Below are 18,353 nucleotides of genomic sequence, written 5' to 3' on the forward strand. Positions count from 1 at the left end.
TCACCCAACACCACCTAATCAACTAAACTATGGCACCAAGCGCCACATCCAGTCTCTTCTTAAACACCTCCAGTGATGGTGACTCCACCACCTCCCTGGGCAGCCCATTCCAATGGCCAATCTCTCTTTCTATGAAGAACTTCTTCCTAACATCCAGCTTAAACCTTCCCTGGTGCAGCTTGAGACTGTTAAACACCTGGGTGCTAAGCACTTGTTAAAACAGATTATAGACCTGAATATAATAAGCAGAGTTTTCCACTCTTACAAGTGGCATTATGCAAACAAGCCTTTGCTTACTTAGATGGTAGATAACTTCTTGTCCTGACATGACAAGCAAAGTATGTTTCCATTTGTTATCCCCATCTGTCACAAGCTGATAAACCTCAGCTCCACAAGTGTCTCCTCTGAGTGTGTTTGTTAATGTCTTGCTTGTCTGGGTGCAGTGACGTATGAGAGAGCGTACACATTTGCAGTGTGTAAATGAGGAGCTGGCTCATGAGGTTTTTTGGTCACTCAAGAGACATGTGGAAGTACTTGACCCAGACTGGGAAAGCATTTGATTCAACTCACCCTTGTTCTGCACACTACAGAAACAGATTTTACCAGCATATGCTTAGGAACTCCCCATTGCTATAGACAGCGAGACTCAGATGCCCTCAACAAGTTTGCAGATGATACTAAGCTAGGGATGATAAGACTGAAGGGTGGGATGGGTGGCATCCAGAGGGACTTGGACAGGCTGGAGAGGTGAGCTGAGGTTCAGTAATGCAAAGTGGAAGGTTCTGCCACCTTGTTTAGGACAAGCCTTGATATTAATCTATGTTGGAGGATGATGATATTGAGAGCAGCCCTGCAGAAAAGAACTTGAGAGTGCTGGTGGGTGAGAAGCTGAACATGAGCCAGCAATGAGAACTTGCAGCCCAGAAGGCAAATGGCAGCCTGGGCTGCATCAAAAGCAGCATGGCCAGAGATGAAGAGAGGGGATCCTGCCCCTCCTGCACTGCTGAGACCTCAGTTGCAGTGATGTGTCCAGCTCTGGGGCCCCCAACACAAGAGAGACATGGACCTGCTGGAGCAGGTCCAGGGGAGGGCCACCAAGATTATCAGAGGGCTAGAGCACCTCGGCTATGAAGACAGGCTGAAAAAAATAAGGCTGTTCAGCCTGGAGAAGAGAAGGCTCCAGGGAGACCTTAGAGCTGCATTTCAGTATCTGAAATGGGGAAGGGGACCTACAGGAAGGCTGGGGAGGAACTGTTTGGAAGGGCCTGTGGTGATAGTACAAGGGGCAATGATTTGAAACTGAAGCAGGGGATATTTAGGTTGGACATCGGGAGGAAGTTCTGCACAAGGAGAGTGGTGAAATACTGGAACAGGCTGTCCAGGGATGTCTCCCATCCCTGGAGACATTCAAGGTCAGCCTGATCTACTTGGAGGTGTACCTGCTGACTGTAGAGGGATTGGACAAGATCACTTTTAAGGACCCTTCCAACCCAATGCAATCTGTGAATCTGTGAACTCTCTTGAGTATATCAGCCTTCCTCTGGTATTTTCAGTTACTTCAGGTGCAGTTGTGTTTTGTGTTGACTGCACTACATAAAAAGCACTAACTTCATTTGCTGCAAGATTTTTTTTCCAGCTACAGTCTCCTTCATGTTGAAATATGATCTTGTTTGTTTCTATGAATCCATTTGCTACACAAGAGAGCCCTGGGTCTGTTTAGTCTTTAGAAGAGAAGATTGAGAGGGGATCTGATCAATGTCTATAAATATCTGAGGGGTGGGTGTCAAGTGGAGGAGGCCAAGCTCTTATTGGTGGTGTGCACAGTAATAAGACAAGAAGCAACATGTTCAGGCTTGAACATAGAAGATTTCACCTTAACATGAGGAGAAACTTCTTTACAGTGAGGATGAGGGAGCCCTGGAACAGACTGCCTGGAGAGGTTGTGGAGTTTCCTCTGGAGACTTTCCAAACCCACCTGGATGCATTCCTGTGTGGACTACCCTATGTGATCCTACTTTGGCAGGGGGGTTGGACTCACTGATCTCTGGAGGTCCCTTCCAACCTCGAATGTACCTTGATACTGTGATACACTGAGAACAGCTTGAGTTTTTGTAGAGCACAACTTGATCTTTTGTAGAGTACGTGATCTCCACGTGGGTTTGGAGTGCTGCAGAGGGGCTAATTCCCTTTATTTGTTGTTTTGCAGCGGGAACAACGTACATCTTCAGCAAAGGTGGTGGACAGATCACTTACACATGGCCTCCTAACGACCGGCCAAGCACCCGTGCGGACAGACTGGCGATAGGGTTTAGTACTGTTCAAAAGGAAGCCGTGTTGGTGCGAGTGGACAGCTCTACTGGGCTGGGAGACTATTTAGAGCTGCACATTGTAAGTATCATTAACCAAATGCACGCTGTTTCCTCCTCCTCTTGATTGTCCTTCTATTCCTGGGTTCCAGATTTGGGTTGTTTTAATGTAATCGCAGCAGTTTGCTAATGAACCTCTCCCAGTCGGCAGCGAACTAAACGCTAACAGCTTAGAGCGTGCAGAGCCCGAGAGCTTCTCGACGTGCTTTTTGCTTTACACATTGCTACTTCAGATGGCTTTTCAATTAGAAATCAGACTGTGATACCTGCACAGATAGTGCCAGCTAATTACACGAAGCAGGATTTAACCGTGTCAGAGGAAGGTACATTAATCCTGGAAGGTTTAATCTGAAATCTGCTAGGGGGAATTAGAGTTGCGTCGCCGTTGACTGTGCTCGTTGTTAATGCTGGAATTTATCCTCTGGTGTCTCCATGCCTTTGTGATGATAAATCTTAAGGAGAAGCAAGATTGGCAAGCTAGGAAGCCTTAAAAAAAAAAAAAAAAAAGGAAGAAGTAATTTTGACTGCCTTAAAGCTAATAAGTAGCAATCAGAACTGAAAGCATCTGGATTTTTATGGCACCATAAATAAATGATCAGTTGAGATAAACATAACTAGGGCAGCATGAAATGTTGTTGTTTAGATTAGGCTCAACTTTGTTAATGTATTGGTTTGATTTTGATTTAAGAGTCCTCAGCTTTCAGGAACGGAAGGGTTCCTTTTGGATGTAATTGCTTATTGATCTATACCCAATTACACTTTTGCCCTCAGAAAACATTCAGCAGTGATCATTTTCAAAATCAGAGGGAATGATGGTACTCAATCATCCCAGGCTTCTCATTGCTGTAAAGATATTCTTGTACTGTGGACCAAGGTGATGATTATTTTTAAAAAAAATATATATAATTTATTTACTTTTTGGAGTAAATAAAGAAAAAAAAGCCTTAAATAAAGCTCAGAGGTTGTCTCAACCCTTCTGTTCCACTGAAACATGTGGTCAAAATGGCTGCTATTGTACAGCCTTCATTTAAACATGTGAACAAAGCAACTTCTCCCAGGTGCTAGGCAAAGTGGGAGCCTACGTTTTTCAAGGCAAATATTATGTTGCTGAGGAGAATTTAAAGCATTTGCTTTCCAAAGCTCCATCTAATATCAGGGCCCTAGTCAGCATTTGCCCATTTCTTTGCAACCTGAGACCAGATCCACCCACTGTGGTCAACAGTGTTGCTCCCGTCTTACAGTGCTTCCTTTTTTCTTGAATTAAGGAATGTTATTTCTTGTGGTTTAACTGTACCTCATGTCTATCAAAGCCATAACAGTCAGGCAGTCTTCTGGGTGGCCTCAATTTTTTTTTACATTCTAAAAGAACCATTTGAGTTTTTAAGTATGAGGTGGAGATCAGAAATTATTCCTGTTGTGGTTTAAGTTTGGTTTAGTTTAGTTTATCTTAGCTTACCAAAGGTTTATAATTGGGACAACAATGTGCTCTTGTGGCCATTTGTATCCTGGGGTGTATCAAGAAAAGTGTGTCCAGCAGGCTTAAGGAGGTTCTTCTCCTCTACTCTGCCCTGGTGAGACCACCCCTGGAATACTGTGTCCAGTTTTGGGCTCCCCAGTTCAGGAGAGACAGAGACCTGCTGGAGAGAGTCCAACAGAGAGCCACAATTAGGGGACTATCCCCTAATGAAGAGAGACTGAGAGATTGTCTTGAGAAGACTGAGAGCTACTCTGATCAATGTCTATAAATATCTGAGGGGTGGGTGTCAAGTGGAGGGGGCCAAGCTCTTTTCAGTGGTGCACAGTAGTAAGACAAGGAACAATAGATACAAACTTGAGCATAGAAGTTTTCACCTCACCATGAGGATAAACTTCTTGACAGTGAGGGTGATGGAGTACTGGAGCAGGCTGCCCAGAGAAGTTGTGGAGTCTTCTTCTCTGGAGACTTTCCAAACCCACCTGGATGCATTCCTGTGTGCAGACTACCCTAGCTGACCCTGCTTTCGGCAGGGGAGTTGGACTGGATTATCTCTGGAGATCCCTTCCAACCTCTAACTTTCTGTGATTCTGTGTAGTGGGTTTTTTATCAGCAGAACGGTGACAAAGAAAGTTTGGAACTATTGTTGAAAAAAAATGAGATCATTGCCCTCAGTAGCATGCTGGGAAAGGTTGATTCTCTGGGATGTTTCCAATGAGAGCTCTAAGGTAGCTTGCACTTAACCTTCCTCATTCTAGAAATGGAAGAGGAAATTACAAGTTTGATTATGGTACTTCAGTGTGTGCTTGCCCTCTTTATTATTCTGTTTACTTAAAGATGATGTAAACCTAATAATGAAATCAAGCTCATAAGAAATTCTGATTTGGAAAATTGCTACTTGATCATCTGAATCACAGCTTTAGTGTTAGGTTAGGAACACATTTATTTAGGGTAATCATTTAACCTCCCCAAATAACCATTGTTAATAGGAGAGACATTTAAAAACACTGTGTCATCCACGCTGCTCCCAGATGCTTAACAGTTCCACTGCACTGTTATGGAAGTGGTCTCCTGTGCACTTTCTGCTGGAAGAAATATACAGAATCATAGAGTCATAGAATGGTTTGAGCACCTCTGCTACAAGGACAGGCTGAGGGAGCTGGGGTTGTTCAGCCTGGAGAAGAGAAGGCTCTGTGAGGACCTTAGAGCTACATTCCAGTACCTGGAAGGGATCCTACAGGAAGGCTCCAGAGGGACTTTTTATGAGGGTATCTAGAGATATGGGGACTGGTTTGAAGCTGAGGGAGAGCAGGGTTAGACTGGATCTTAGCAAGTAGTTTTTCAGTACAAGGGTGGTGAGACTCTGGAACAGGCTGCCTGGAGAGTTCATGGATGCCTCCTCCCTAGAGTTGTTCGTGGTCAGGCTGGATGAGGCCTTGAGCATCTGAATCTAGTTGAGAAGTGTCCCTGACCATGCAAGGGGGATTGGGGTAGATGATTGCTGAGATCCTTTCCAACCTAAACCATCCTGTGATTCTGTTAGATTTTATTTTGTATAGACATAATGTGTCAATAGTTTTAATTTCTGAAAGTAAAATGACCTTCCCTCAAGTGAACAGAAATAGTAGAACTCAGGTAAGGATCAGACTTCTGTGTTTGAGGGGAAAAAAAAGCAGAATCTGAAGATAAATGAATTTGTTTTTCTCTTATGAATACTTCACCTGTCTTGGCCCTAATGCTTCATGGAAAGTCAATTGAAAGATTCTTATTGATTTAGCTCTATTTGGGGCTGTGCCTAGAGAGCTGGAGGTACTTTCAGTGAGGCTGGTGGTAAAAATACCTTTGATTATAGTGGTTTGTATTTGAGCTAATTAATTCTCCCAGGAAGAGTTTAATATCTTTTTAAAAAGCCCCACAGATAGCATTCCCAGAATGTTTCTTCTAACCATCATCTTTGGACTATGGAATTCCTTACTGCCATCTGCCTATGTGCAATGGAGAGATTTGGTAAGGCCAGTGGTGGCTTCCATGTGTGTGAAACACTAATGGATTTAAAAAAGCAATTATCTACATCCAGGAAGGCTAAAAAAAAATAAAAATAGAACTAGGTTTCAGACCTCTGCTAATTTCTGAAGTGCTGAGCATGCACAGGACAAGCTGAAGTCAATGGAAGTTGAGTGTACTCAGCACCTCTGAAAGTCAGACCATCATATCAGCTAAGTGGGGGACAGGGGTTGCTGCAGAGCCCTGCAAAGACTTTGGATCATTCTGTTTAGCAGAGCTGTGATAGTTGGTATTCTGCTGTCTTGAGGCACAAGGAAATTTCTTAAGCTTGATGTTATCTAACCCAGAGTTCTGCTAAATAGATTAGAAGTCATCCTGCTGGAAAGCAGCACCATGGAGAAGGACCTTGGAATCCTAGTGGGTAGCAAGTTCTCTGTGGGACAGCAATGTGCCCTTGTGGCCAGTGGCATCCTGGGGTGCATCAAAAGAAGTGTGTCCAGCAGGGCTAGGGAGGTTCTCCTGCCCCTCTGCTCTGCCCTGCTGAGACCATACCTGGAATCCTGTACCCAGTTTTAGGCTGCTCAGTTCAAGAGAGACAGGGGCTCTGCTGGAGAGAGTCCAACAAGATGACTGCAGGACTGGAACATCTCTGCTTTGAGAAAGGACTGAGAGTTTAGTCTGGAGAGGAGAAGACTGAGAGGGGATCTGATCAATGTCTATCAATATCTGAGGGGTGGCTGTCAGGATGAAGGTGCCAGGCTCGTTTTGGTGGTGCCCAGTGATAGGAAAAAGAACAACAGGTACAAGCTGGCACACAGGAGGTTCCACCTCAACATGAGGAGACACTTCTGTATGGTGAGGGTGCGGGATCCCTGGGGCAGGCTGCCCAGAGAGGTTGTGGAGTCTCTTTCTCCTGAGACTTTCAAAACCTGCCTGGATGCATTCCTGTGTGACCTGCCCTAGGTGATTCTGCTTTGGCAGGGAGCCTGGACTGGACGATCTCTAGAGGTCCCTCCAATCCCTAACATTCTGTGATTTCCTTATTGCACATCTATACATCTTCCCCCCCCCCATTAGTGTATGTTTATGGAAAGTGCCATAGGAAGCCTAACTGTTGTTTTGCAGTGATTGTTCTTCCCCTTGGGAAACAAAAAAAATCATCAGCCAGACTCTAGTGTTAGTCTTTAAACCAAGAACATGACAGTGAAAGAAGGATTTCCAGACTTGCTTATGGGTGTGAATAATGAAAAGCAGTGCAATAAAAAAAAAGAGAATCATTTATGGGACTAGACAGGCAGGTGAGAATGCAAGGCAATGTACATAAACATTAACTCAATTAAAATGGGAGCCATGAATTAATTCAGGGAATTTATGCTAAATGCAGCAATCATTTACCTTACTGAATCAGGCTAAAGATCTAGGTTGGTAGGCCAGAAAATAAATAAATCACTGCAATGGGCAAGCCATGCCCTGAAAACATGCAATTAAGTTATTCTTTTCTATTATCAGAGGCATGGATTTAAAAAAAAAATGCTCTGAAAATGGAGTTTATTATATGTTATGATGTATTTTATGATGCACTCTCTCATCATGACTACTCTGCACTGCCTCTTATCTCACCCTTGCCACAACCAGGCCAAATTGCTGAGAGGTGGTTAGGGAAAAGGGCTAATTCTGGCACAGAGCAGCCTGATACCTTGCAGTATGGAAAATAAGAGTGGCATTTGGACAGCTGATTTAGTTCAGTAGTTTGGCTCTGGCTGCCATCAGAGAGTGAATGGAATAGAATTAGAATAGAATAGAACAGAATGGAATGAACCAGGTTGGAAGAGACCTTCAACATCATCTCATCCAACCCATCATTCAACCCCACCTAATCAACTAAACCATGGCACCAAGCACCCTATCAAGTCTCCTCCTAAATACCTCCAATGATGGTGACTCCACCACCTTCCTGGGCAGCCCATTCCAATGGGCAATCACACTCTCTCTGTGAAGAATTTCTTCCTAACAGCCAGCCTGAACCTCCCCTGGTGCAGCTTGAGACTGTGTCCTCTTGTTCTGGTTGCCTAGAGTGCTGCAAGGACAGATCCTGATGCTGGAAATTGAATTAATCTCTTGGTTGGAGATCCAAACCTTTGTCACTGAAGTTGGTGGCGAGCCCCTCTTTGGCTTTACTATTGCAAACTGTACAGAAATGGGATTTTTTGGGAGGATTCAGCATAAGAACATAGACATGGAACTTAATTTTCCTTGGGCCTTGTTGAACTTCCAAAAAAGTAGCAAAAAGATTAATAATAGGAGGGATTTGGGGCTGAGTCATGCTATGCTAGTAGCAAACCCAGTCCATTTTTAAGAGCTGAAGTGGACCAATTTGGAGAGGCAGGCAAGAGAGCAAGCATGTTTAATTAGCATAAACTTGAAGAGGCTCATGACCCCTTTGGAAAGCAGCTCTTATTTTCTCCCTTGTTGCTGTTAAAGATCTGAAGAACTCTGTGGATTATGCCCAATATTATTTTCAAGGATTTTTTTCTTTCTCTTCCCAATTCCCTTGTTGCCTGGGTTGTTTTTCTGCCTTGTCCTCAAGCACAAATTCGTGTGCTGTGCATATGCTGCAGTCCCAGTGAATCCCAGTGAAAGAAGGTGACAACGTCCAGGGGGCTCAGTGATTACACACAGATCGATTCACAGATTGCATTGGGTTGGAAGGGAGCCTCAAAGGTCATCTTGTACAATGCCCCTGCAGTCAGCAGGGACACCTCCAACTAGAGCAGGCTGCCCAGGGACACAGCAAGGCTGATCTTAAATGTCTCCATTGGGGCTTCAACCACATCCCTGGGCAGCCTGTTCCAGTATTTCACCACTCTCCTTGTGCAGAACTTCCTCCTGATGTCCAACCTAAATTTCCCCTGCTCCACTTTCAAACCATTTCCCCTCATCCTATCCCCTCAAGCCCTTCTAAACAATCCCTCCCCAGCCTTCCTGTAGGTCCCCTTCAGATACTGAAATGCAGCTCTAAGGTCTCCCTGGAGCCTTCTCTTCTCCAGGCTGAACAGCCCCAATATTTTAGCCTGTCCCCATAGCAGAGGTTCTCCAGCCCTCTGACCATCTTTGTGGCAGGCTGCATAACTAAAGGAACAGAGGGGTCACTTCAGATGGTGCCTATATGTTGTACTCACATGGAAGACTGTCTTGATGAGGACAACTGATTAGTTCTGTTTAATTAAAAACAAACACAAATAAACAAAAAGCCAAACCAAGCCAAAACCCACAAATTCCGCAAGAACAAAGCAAACAAGCATGTGGCAAAAATTAGGAGACAAATCCTTTTGTGACTAGGTTTTTGGTTTTTTTTTTACATATAAATAGCAAATATTGGAATGGGCTGCCTGGGGAGGTGGTGGAGTCGCCATCACTGGAGGTTTTTAGGAGAAGACTTGACGGGGTACTTGGTGCTGTGGGTTAGTTGCTTGGGCGGTGTTGGATTGGTTGATGGGTTGGACGCGATGATCTTGAAGGTCTCTTCCAACCTGGTTTATTCTATGTATTCTATTCTATGTATCTGCCTTCAGAAAGTAGAGCTAAAAATAGGTTTTGATGTACAGGTAAATAAATAGCCCAACTTTTCTCCAAAGCAGCCCCTTTCCTAGTTATCATTATGTTCTTCCATTGATGTTTTAGGTCCATCTCAGTCTAATCAGGTCCCTTCAATCCAAAGTTCCTTGCACTGGTCCTCAGCCAACATCCTTGCATACAAAGGTTACAGATATTTTAACAACTTGGCACCAACTCTTCCAGAACGTTGCTGTGTGTATAGAAAAAAGGGCTGATGAAAAATTTAGCAGAGATTTTTAGCAACCTTATTAAGATTTAAAGAACTATTTGAGATGGCAGGACGGTGGAGATGTTCACTGGAACCTGGCTGATCACCAAAAGGAAGAAGCACTGAATCATAGGAAATGATTGTGACTATGTGAAGAATGAGAACTCTGGGTGATTGAGGATCCCTTCCAAGAGCTAGCTACTTCTGTCCACCCATCCTACATGGCTCCTTCTCTGCTTATCGTATCTATTGTATATTCTGTTAAGCATATAGGATAGAATAGGATAGAGTAGAGTAGAGTAGACTAGAGTAGAATGGAATGGAATGGAATGGAATGGAATGGAATAGAATAGAATAGAATAGAATAGAATAGAATAGAATAGAATAGAATAGAATAGAATAGACCAGGTGGGAAGAGACCGTCAAGATCATCGCGTCCAACCTATCAACCAATCCAACCCACCTGAACAACTCAACCATGGCACCAAGCACCCCATCAAGTCTCCTCCTGAATACTTCCTAGCTTGTTAGTGCCTAGTTCTCATCTAATTTTCAAGAAGCACAAAAAGATTTGCACTCCCCCCTCCCTAGCAGGCATGCCAGGCTCCAAGTCCAGTGGAAGGCACAACTACCCAGTGTGATAGAAGCCAGTGCAGAGTGTAGGTTGGTTGTAAACACCTTGGACTGACAACATGTGGTTTGGGAAAAAACCAAAAAGGACAGCACAGGCTGAAAGAATTGGGACTGTTCAGCCTAGAGAGGAGAAGGCTCTGGGGGGACTTCATAGCTACATTCCAATATGTGAAGGGGACCTACAGGAAGGATGGGGAGGAACTGTTCAGAAGGGCTTGTGATAGGAGGAGGGGCTATGGTTTGAAAATTGATCAGGGCAGATTTAGGTTGGACATCAGGAGGAAGTTCTGCACAAGGAAATACTGGAACAGGTTGCCCAGGGATGTGGTTGAGGCCCCATCCCTGCAGACATTCAAGGTCAGCCTTGATGTGTTCCTGTACAGCTTGCTGACTGCAGGGGGATTGCACAAGATGGCCTTTGAGGGTCCCTTCCAACCCAATGCAATCTGCAAATATCAGCTGAGCACAAGGCTGTGACAAGTTTTTAACCCCAGGGAAGGTGTTGCCCATTAGCCTAGTCCTCAGCATCACCTATCTTTAACTCTCTAACCATGTTAATAAGGGATTGGTTATTTCCAGCCCAATGCAGTCTGTGAAGCTGTGTAGCTGTGACAAAGTTGAGAAATGGCATCACTTTCACACTACCCTAAACTATGCTTTTTGCTCCTGATGCCAGCTTGGACAAGAGAGAGTGACTGTCAGATTGCTGTGACCCAGTGAATGAGGGCCATGGTTGTGCAGGACAGATCAAAGTTTGTTTCTTAAAACTATAAGCCAGAAACCAAGATCTGGCTCATTAACTCCCTGTCTTTTAAACTGATGAGCTCTAAGTGAGGGTAAGGATACTCACTGCAGCACAAAATAGCAGTGTAGCAGTTTTTCAGCATGAACAATATCATTTGTAATAAAAATCAGAGAGATTAGCCTCTGGGTGCAGAAGAGGACTAGGGGGATAGTGCACATGGCCTGAAGGAATTCTGATCCTAACTCTAAATAATTCTCATCCCACTACTGCAACTGTTAATTCTGAAGAAACTGCAGCAGTATGAGTATGGGTGAGGAGTGGGTCAAGAGCAGTCTGAAGGAGAAGGGCTTGGGGGTGTCAGCTGATGACAAACTCCCCACAGGTCAGCAATGGTCGCCGGCAGCCCATCAGGCAGCTGTGTGCTGGGCTGCATCCAAAGCAGGGAGAGCAGCAGCACAGGAAGGAGATTCTGCCCCTCTGCTCTGCTGAGACCTCACCTTCACCACTGCCTCCAGCTCTGGTGCCCCCAGCACAAGGAGCACATGGAGCTGCTGGAGGAGGTTCAGAGGAGGCTACAAAGAATGGTCAGAAAGCTGGAGTAGCTCCCCTATGGGGACAGGCTGGGAGAGTTGGGACTGTTTAGCCTGGAGAAGAGAAGGCTCCAGGGAGACCTTAGAGCAGCCTTCCAGTACCTGAAGGGGCTACTGCAGAGCTGGGGAGGGACTTTGGACAAGGGCTTGTAGTTATAGGATGCGAGGGAATGGATCAAAGCTTGAGGAGGGCAGATTTGGACTGGAGATTAGGAAGAAATTCTTTCCAGTGAGGGTGGTGAGACACTGGAACAGGTTGCCCAGGGAGGCTGAGAATGTCCTCTCCCTGGAGGTGTTCAAGGCCAGGTTGGTCAGGCCATTGGGTGACCTGGGCTAGTGGGAGGTGTCCTTGTCTGTGGCAGGAGGGTTAGAACTAGGTGATCACAAAGGTCCCTTCCAACCCAAACCATTCTGTGAATCTATGAATCTGTGACCCTACAGGATTAGGATGAGGATGCTCAGGATCAGGATGAGCAGGATCAGGCCAGAAAACTCATTGTGGAAGGTGAAAGGTATGGAGGCAATGCTACAGAGCCTGCTGCATAGCTTCAGGCATTTGTTTAAGTAGACATTGCCATTATAGTTAATCACTTTGTGCTAATAAGAAAAGCTCGTCTTAATACTGTTCTGGTTTTGTGAGATACTGCCTTAATCAGAACTCATAATTAGTTAATAAGTTAATTCAGGTTTTGCTCTATGATACCTCAGTGTCATCACCAAAGCAGAAATTTAGTTTAGTGTTTAATGCTAGTTTACTCCTTTCTTTTTCTTTCCTTTGTCTTTCCTTTTTCTTTTCTTTGTCTTTTTCTTTTCTCTTTTCTTTCCCCTCTTCTTTTTTTCCCCTCTTCTTTTCTTTTCCCTTTCTAGACTGTTTTATCATCTTGAGCCTTTCTGACTTTGCACTTACACCATTGTGTAGTGAGGAAGTAACTATGGTAAAATCACCAGATTCAGTCTGAGGTACTGGAGGGTAGAAGTGACCACACTAATCTTGGTCGCTAAGTCATTGCAAAGGGCACAGCAAAGGCCTGCAGAGGTGACTAGGGGACTAGAACATGTGTTTTGTGAAAAGAGGCGGAGGGACTTGTGGCTTTTTAGCCTGGAGAGGAGAAGACTGAACTGGGATCTTATTACTAGTTAGACATATTGAAAGGGTGAGTAGTCAGAAGGATGGTGTCTGTCCTTTTTTTCAGTGATGCCCAGTGACAGGACAAAAAGAAATGGGCACAAAATTGAGCATAGGAAGTTCCATCTAAACATGAGAAGCATCTTCTTTCCTTTCAGCATGGTGGAGCACAGGAATGAGCTGCCCAGAGAGGTTGTGGAGTCTCCTTCTCTGGAGTCTTTCAAAACCCATCCTGTGCAACCTGCTCTAGTGGGGAGGTTGGATTAGATGATCTCCAGAGGTCCCTTCCATCACCTCCCGTGCTGTGAAACCCCATCAGTCTCCTAGATCTTATTATTCCTCACGTGGCCTTTTCTCCCTGACCCAATCAATTTCAGGGAACAACAAAAGTTAGTTCCTGGAGCAAAAGTATTCAGCCTTTCCCTTATCCATAGCAGATGGAGTTTTTAAGACTCCTTGTGGATTAAGGCAGCATTGCCTTCTCATTTAGGGCCAAGCACAAAGAGCATTATCATACGTGAAGCTACTTTACAGTAACTTCTCCCAATTAAAATAAAAAGTGAAAAGATTATGCCACAGAGCTTTAATAACCACTCAGCAGATTTGATAATGCCACTGCTGTCGGTACCATGCTCACCACTCTGTTTAATAGCTGAACAGATGCAGCTCACTAGAGCACCACATGGTCTGCAGCAGCAGGGAGTCCCATTTTACAAGTTGCTTTTGGTTTATTTCTTTCCCAGAGAGCCTTCCCTGACATCCTGAGGTTCTGTAGTGTTTTGATTTGCTATTCAGCAAACGGGGAGGTTGGGGGGGGGGGGGGGGGGGGGGGAGAAACAAAGGCAAGGGGGATTCTGCACTGCTTGTTTTCAAGGCAAAGAGTGGGGGGTTGGCTTTTTAGTGGCAGCACTGTGAAACTGCTAATCAAGCTACGTCCAGAGAAGGGCAGTGAGGCTGGAGAGAGGCTTCGAGCACAATCCCTGTGAGGAGAGGCTGAGGGAGCTGGGGTTGCTTAGCCTGGAGAAGAGGAGGCTCAGGGGAGACCTTCTTGCTGTCTCCAACTACCTGAAAGGTGGTTGTAGCCAGGAGGGGGTTGGTCCCTTCTCCCAGGCAACCAGCACCAGAACAAGAGGACACAGTCTTAAGCTGTGCCAGGGGAAGTTTAGGCTTGAAGTGAAGAGAAAGTTCTTCACAGAGAGAGTCATTGGCCATTGGAATGTACTGCCCAGGGAGGTGGTGGAGTCACCATCCCTGGAGGTGTTCAAGGGGGGATTGGACATGGCACTTGGTGCCATGAGGTGTTAGGTGACAGGTTGGACTTGATGATCTTTGAGGTCTCTTCCAACCTTATTGATTCTATGATAAAATAAGGCACATTTTAATTCAAAATTGGTCATTGCTTGATCTGAAAAGGCTTGGATGTTAGTAGGTAGCCTGCCTCTTCATGCACAGGTTGCTGGTGGGATAGCAACTGTTGGGGTTTTTTGTTGTTCTTTTGGGGTTTTTTGGTGGGATTTTTTTTGGAGGTGGCTTCAAGCTTGGGGACTTCTTTTATGATTTTTTTTTTAATTGCCAGATTTTGTGTACACGTCTGCAAGTCTCTTTGCACAGCAAGCAATAACTCTGGGCTGTAGTAGTGCCAAGGGACGATGCTGTGGTTGTTTGGTGCTTCTAGATTTGCTCTCCACGGAGCAATTCATAGGAGCATTTTGTGAGGCTTTCCAGTCTTCTAATTGCTTGTCTGGAAAAACACCTGAGTGTATGCTCTGAGGCTAAAATAAGATGGCTGTGTACTTTATTCTGAAAAATCATGGGATAATATACAGAGTAGCTAATGAAACCTTGCCTATGCCATTTGGTTTTCTGTTTCCAGGAAACCTATAATAAAAGATGGGAATAAGACAGAAGTGCTGCAAGAATTAAATGATCTGTCCCCTATTACCTGGCTCCTAAATAAACACAGAAACTCCCTTGGTTATGTTTCCTATTCCTTATTAACATGGTTGGAGAGTTAAAGATAGGTGCTGCTGAGGGCTAGGCTAATGGGCAACACCTTCCCTGGGGCTAAAAACTTGTCACAGCCTTGTGCTCAGCTGATATTTACAGATTGCACTGGCTTGGAAGGGACCCTCAAAGGTCATCTTGTCCAACCCTCCTGCACTCAGCAGGGACACCTCCAATTAGAGTAGGCTGCCCAGGGCCACATGTCTCCAGGGATGGGGCCTCAACCACATCCCCAGACAACCTGTTCCATTATCTCACCACTCTCATTGTGCAGAGTTTCCTCCTGATGTCCAACCTAAATCTGACCTGCACCACTTCCAAACCATTTCCCCTCATCCTATCTCCATAGGCCCTTCTAAACAGTCCCTCCCTAACCTTCCTGTAGGTCCCCTTCAGACACTGAAATGCATCTCTGAGGCTTCCCTGGAGCCTTCTCTTCTCCAGGCTGAACAGCCCCAATTCTTTCAGCCTGTCTTCATAGCAGAGGTGCTGCAGCCCTCTGATATTCTTGGTGGCTCTTCTCTGGACCTGCTCCATTGTGTTGAGGGTCCCAAGAGATAGACACAACACTATAGGTGAGGTCTCAGCAGAGCAGAGTGGCAGAATCCCCTCTCTCCATCTCTGGCCAAGCTGCTTTTGATGCAGCCCAGGCTGCCATTTACCTGATGGGCTGCAAGTGTCTGTTGCTGGCTCATGCCCTGCCTCTCATCCCCTGGCACCCCCAAGACCTTTCCTGCTGGGCTGCTCACAATCTCATCATCCCCCAGCTCCTTTGGAAGCCATTTAAGACTTCTGGGTTTGTATTCCTAATCTACTTTTTCAATATTTTGCTGGCTCTTTAAACTGACATTCCTAAGGCATTGATTTTCTTTTCTTCTTTCTTGCTTTCCACTGCACATTCCAACTCAAAAAGAACCCCACCCATCGTTCTTGACACAGCTGTAGTGTGGTACATGATGACACCAAGCTGTGCTAGTGTGGGAGGAGGGGAGATAGGGGCTGAAAGCACTGTGGAGAGCTGATTAAAATTCAAAATGAGCCTCATAAAGTGGAGACATAGTCTGAAATCAGAAGGATGAATTTTCACAAAGGAAAGCGTCAAGTTCTGTACCTAAGATGGAAAAAAATTGCAATGCACAGCTCTGAAATGAGGAATAATTGTGGCCAAGAAGCAGTTCTGCAGGAAAGATTGGGATGTTACAGCTGATTGCAACTTGCTGCAGGGGCAGGCATCGAGTCTGAGATGAATTGACAACACCTGGGGTGGTAGAGGAGTTAAAGAAGTTAACTCAGTGCTCCTGGGACCTTAGTTGGAGGAGTGTGGCCTGGTTGGCGTGCTCAGCTTTGCAAAGGAGGTAAGCAAAATAGACAGCTTGGGGGGAAGAAAAAGTTGCTCTGTATCTTAGTTTAATTAATGTAGCCCTTCAAACAAGGTTGAAAGAATGGGTTCTGGTGCGTTTGGAAAAGAGAGGGAGTGAGCAGGTGTGCTCTCATCTGAGATGAATTGACAACACCTGGGGTGGTAGAGGAGTTAAGGAAGTTAACTCAGTGCTCCTGGGACCTTAGTTGAAGGAGAGTATCCTGGTTGGAGTGCCCAGCTTTGCAAAGGAGGTAAGCAAAATAGACAGCTTGGGGGGAAGAAAAAGTTGCTCTGTACTGTAGTTTAATTAATGTAGCCCTTCAAACAAGGTTGAAAGAATGGGTTCTGGTGTGTTTGGAAAAGAGAGGGAGTGAGCAGGTGTGCAAAGTGACTTGGAATAGCTCTCGTCTGGGATGAATTGACAACACCTGGGGTGGTAGAGGAGTTAAGGAAGTTCACTCAGTGCTCTGGGGACCTTAGTTGAAGGAGTGTGTCCTGGTTGGAGTGTCCAGCTTTGCAAAGGAGGTAAGCAAAACAGAGATCTGGGAGGGGGGAGGAAAAGTTGCTCTGTACTGTAGTTTAATCAATGTAGCCCTTCAAACAAGGTTGAAAGAATGGGTTCTGGTGTGTTTGGAAAAGAGAGGGAGTGAGCACGTGTGACTTGGAATAGCTCTAGGCTGTGATAAACAGGGCTGTGGCTCACTTCACCTCTTTGTAAGGGTAAGATAAGAAGTAGTTGGTCTAATTTGCAACAGTGCTGTCAGGTATTGGATAAAAACCTCCAGCTCTGTGTGGTGGGTAAGCAGTGGAGCAAGCTGTGTAGGCAGTCCCCCTCAGTTTGAAGCTCAGACTCTGTTCCTATGGGTGGTGGAAAGACCATGGAAGCTTCTGCTGCCTGCTTTTGCTGAAGTTAGCTTAGATGTACTTGCTGTTGCCAGTGAGTGATGGGTGAAGTGAAGCCTTTTTAGGGGACTAGGACATCTGTCTTATGAAGAAAGGCTGAAGGACCTGGGGCTTTCCGTCTTGTAGAGGAGGACACTGAGGGGAGATCTTTGAAATGCTTAAAGGGGAGGGTGTCAGGAGGATGGGGCTAGCCTTTTTTCAGTGGTGTCAAGTGACAAGAGGTAAAGGGCACAAATCTGAACATAGAAACTTCCATATAAACATGAGAAAGAACCTCTTTATGTTGAGAGTAGCAGAGCAGAGGAACAGGCTGCCCAGAGATGTTGTGGAGTCTCAGTCTCTGGAGATTTTCAAAATCTATCTGGGATCTGTCTTGTGCAACCTGCTCTAGGTAAGCCTGCTGTGCTGGGGGAGTTGGACTAGATCATCTTCAGGCATCCCTTCCAACCTCTGGCGTTCTGTGATTCTTCAGCTTTGTAGTCCCCTTTATGCTGCAGGTTTTATCTGGATGGCTCTGGTTGAGGGATGATTTTAGATGAATGCTTAGATGTAAGCATGGTGAATCACAGAGTCAGACAGAATGCCAGGTTGGAAGGGACCCCAAGGATCGTCTGCCCCAACCTTTCTAGGTGATAGTACAGCTGAAATGAGCTGGCCCAGCATCCTGTCAAGCTGAGTCTTCAAACTGTGCAATGTAAGGGAACCTACCGCTTCCCTTGGGAGAGCGAAATTCTGTTTCCATTTCTAAAGACACAGAAAAGGGAGACAATAAGTTGCTGCTAAGCATTTTCATTTAATATCTGTTGGTCTTGGTGTCATTAGCAAACAGCTTGAACCTGCTCTCCTTTTGGCATTTCGACATCTCCTGTTTAATAAGAGCCAGCTGCTCTGCTGCTATGTGCAGGGAAGAAATTTGGACCCCTATGACTGAGACTTGCTCTCTGGCCAAGCAAAGGCCTGTTTGGTGTGTTCTCCACTGACTGTTGGCATGTGCCTCCTCTTCAGCTTGTGGGAAAAGGTGGTGGTGATGTAACTGCCTTTGCCTCCTCACCCACCTCTCAAATGTTAGCAAGCATTTGCTTTGCTTGCTGCGTGGGAGGAGTGAAGTAATCTGAACCGTCCTGATGTAAATCCAAAATAACCTGAACAAGCTAAACAGATTACTGAGCAGAACTCAGGGCTTCTGCTGCAAGGTTAACGTGCTCTTGGGGTGAATCTAGTTTTTGCAGGGGTTTGAGTTGTTTGGCCGGCTGAGTGCCGCAGTGAGAGCTGCACAGCCCTGTTGTGATGTTTTCTTCATGCAGATTACAGCTCACAAATAACAG

At 45.3% G+C, this 18,353-nt stretch overlaps 1 protein-coding gene across 30 annotated transcripts in view; it reads left to right on the plus strand.

The window, feature by feature from the left end:
* Positions 1–18,353, plus strand: part of NRXN1 (neurexin 1) — an 806,593-nt gene that overhangs the window by 551,784 nt on the left and 236,456 nt on the right. For all 30 annotated transcript variants that reach the window (XM_054169692.1, XM_054169696.1, XM_054169804.1 and 27 more), the window contains one exon: positions 2,207–2,388. In XM_054169692.1, the coding sequence (XP_054025667.1) occupies positions 2,207–2,388 (182 nt within the window). The remainder of the gene's footprint in view (positions 1–2,206; positions 2,389–18,353) is intronic.

The sequence above is a fragment of the Dryobates pubescens genome, chromosome 2, assembly GCF_014839835.1.
Source record: "Dryobates pubescens isolate bDryPub1 chromosome 2, bDryPub1.pri, whole genome shotgun sequence".
In the NCBI taxonomy this organism is placed as follows: Eukaryota; Metazoa; Chordata; class Aves; order Piciformes; family Picidae; genus Dryobates; species Dryobates pubescens.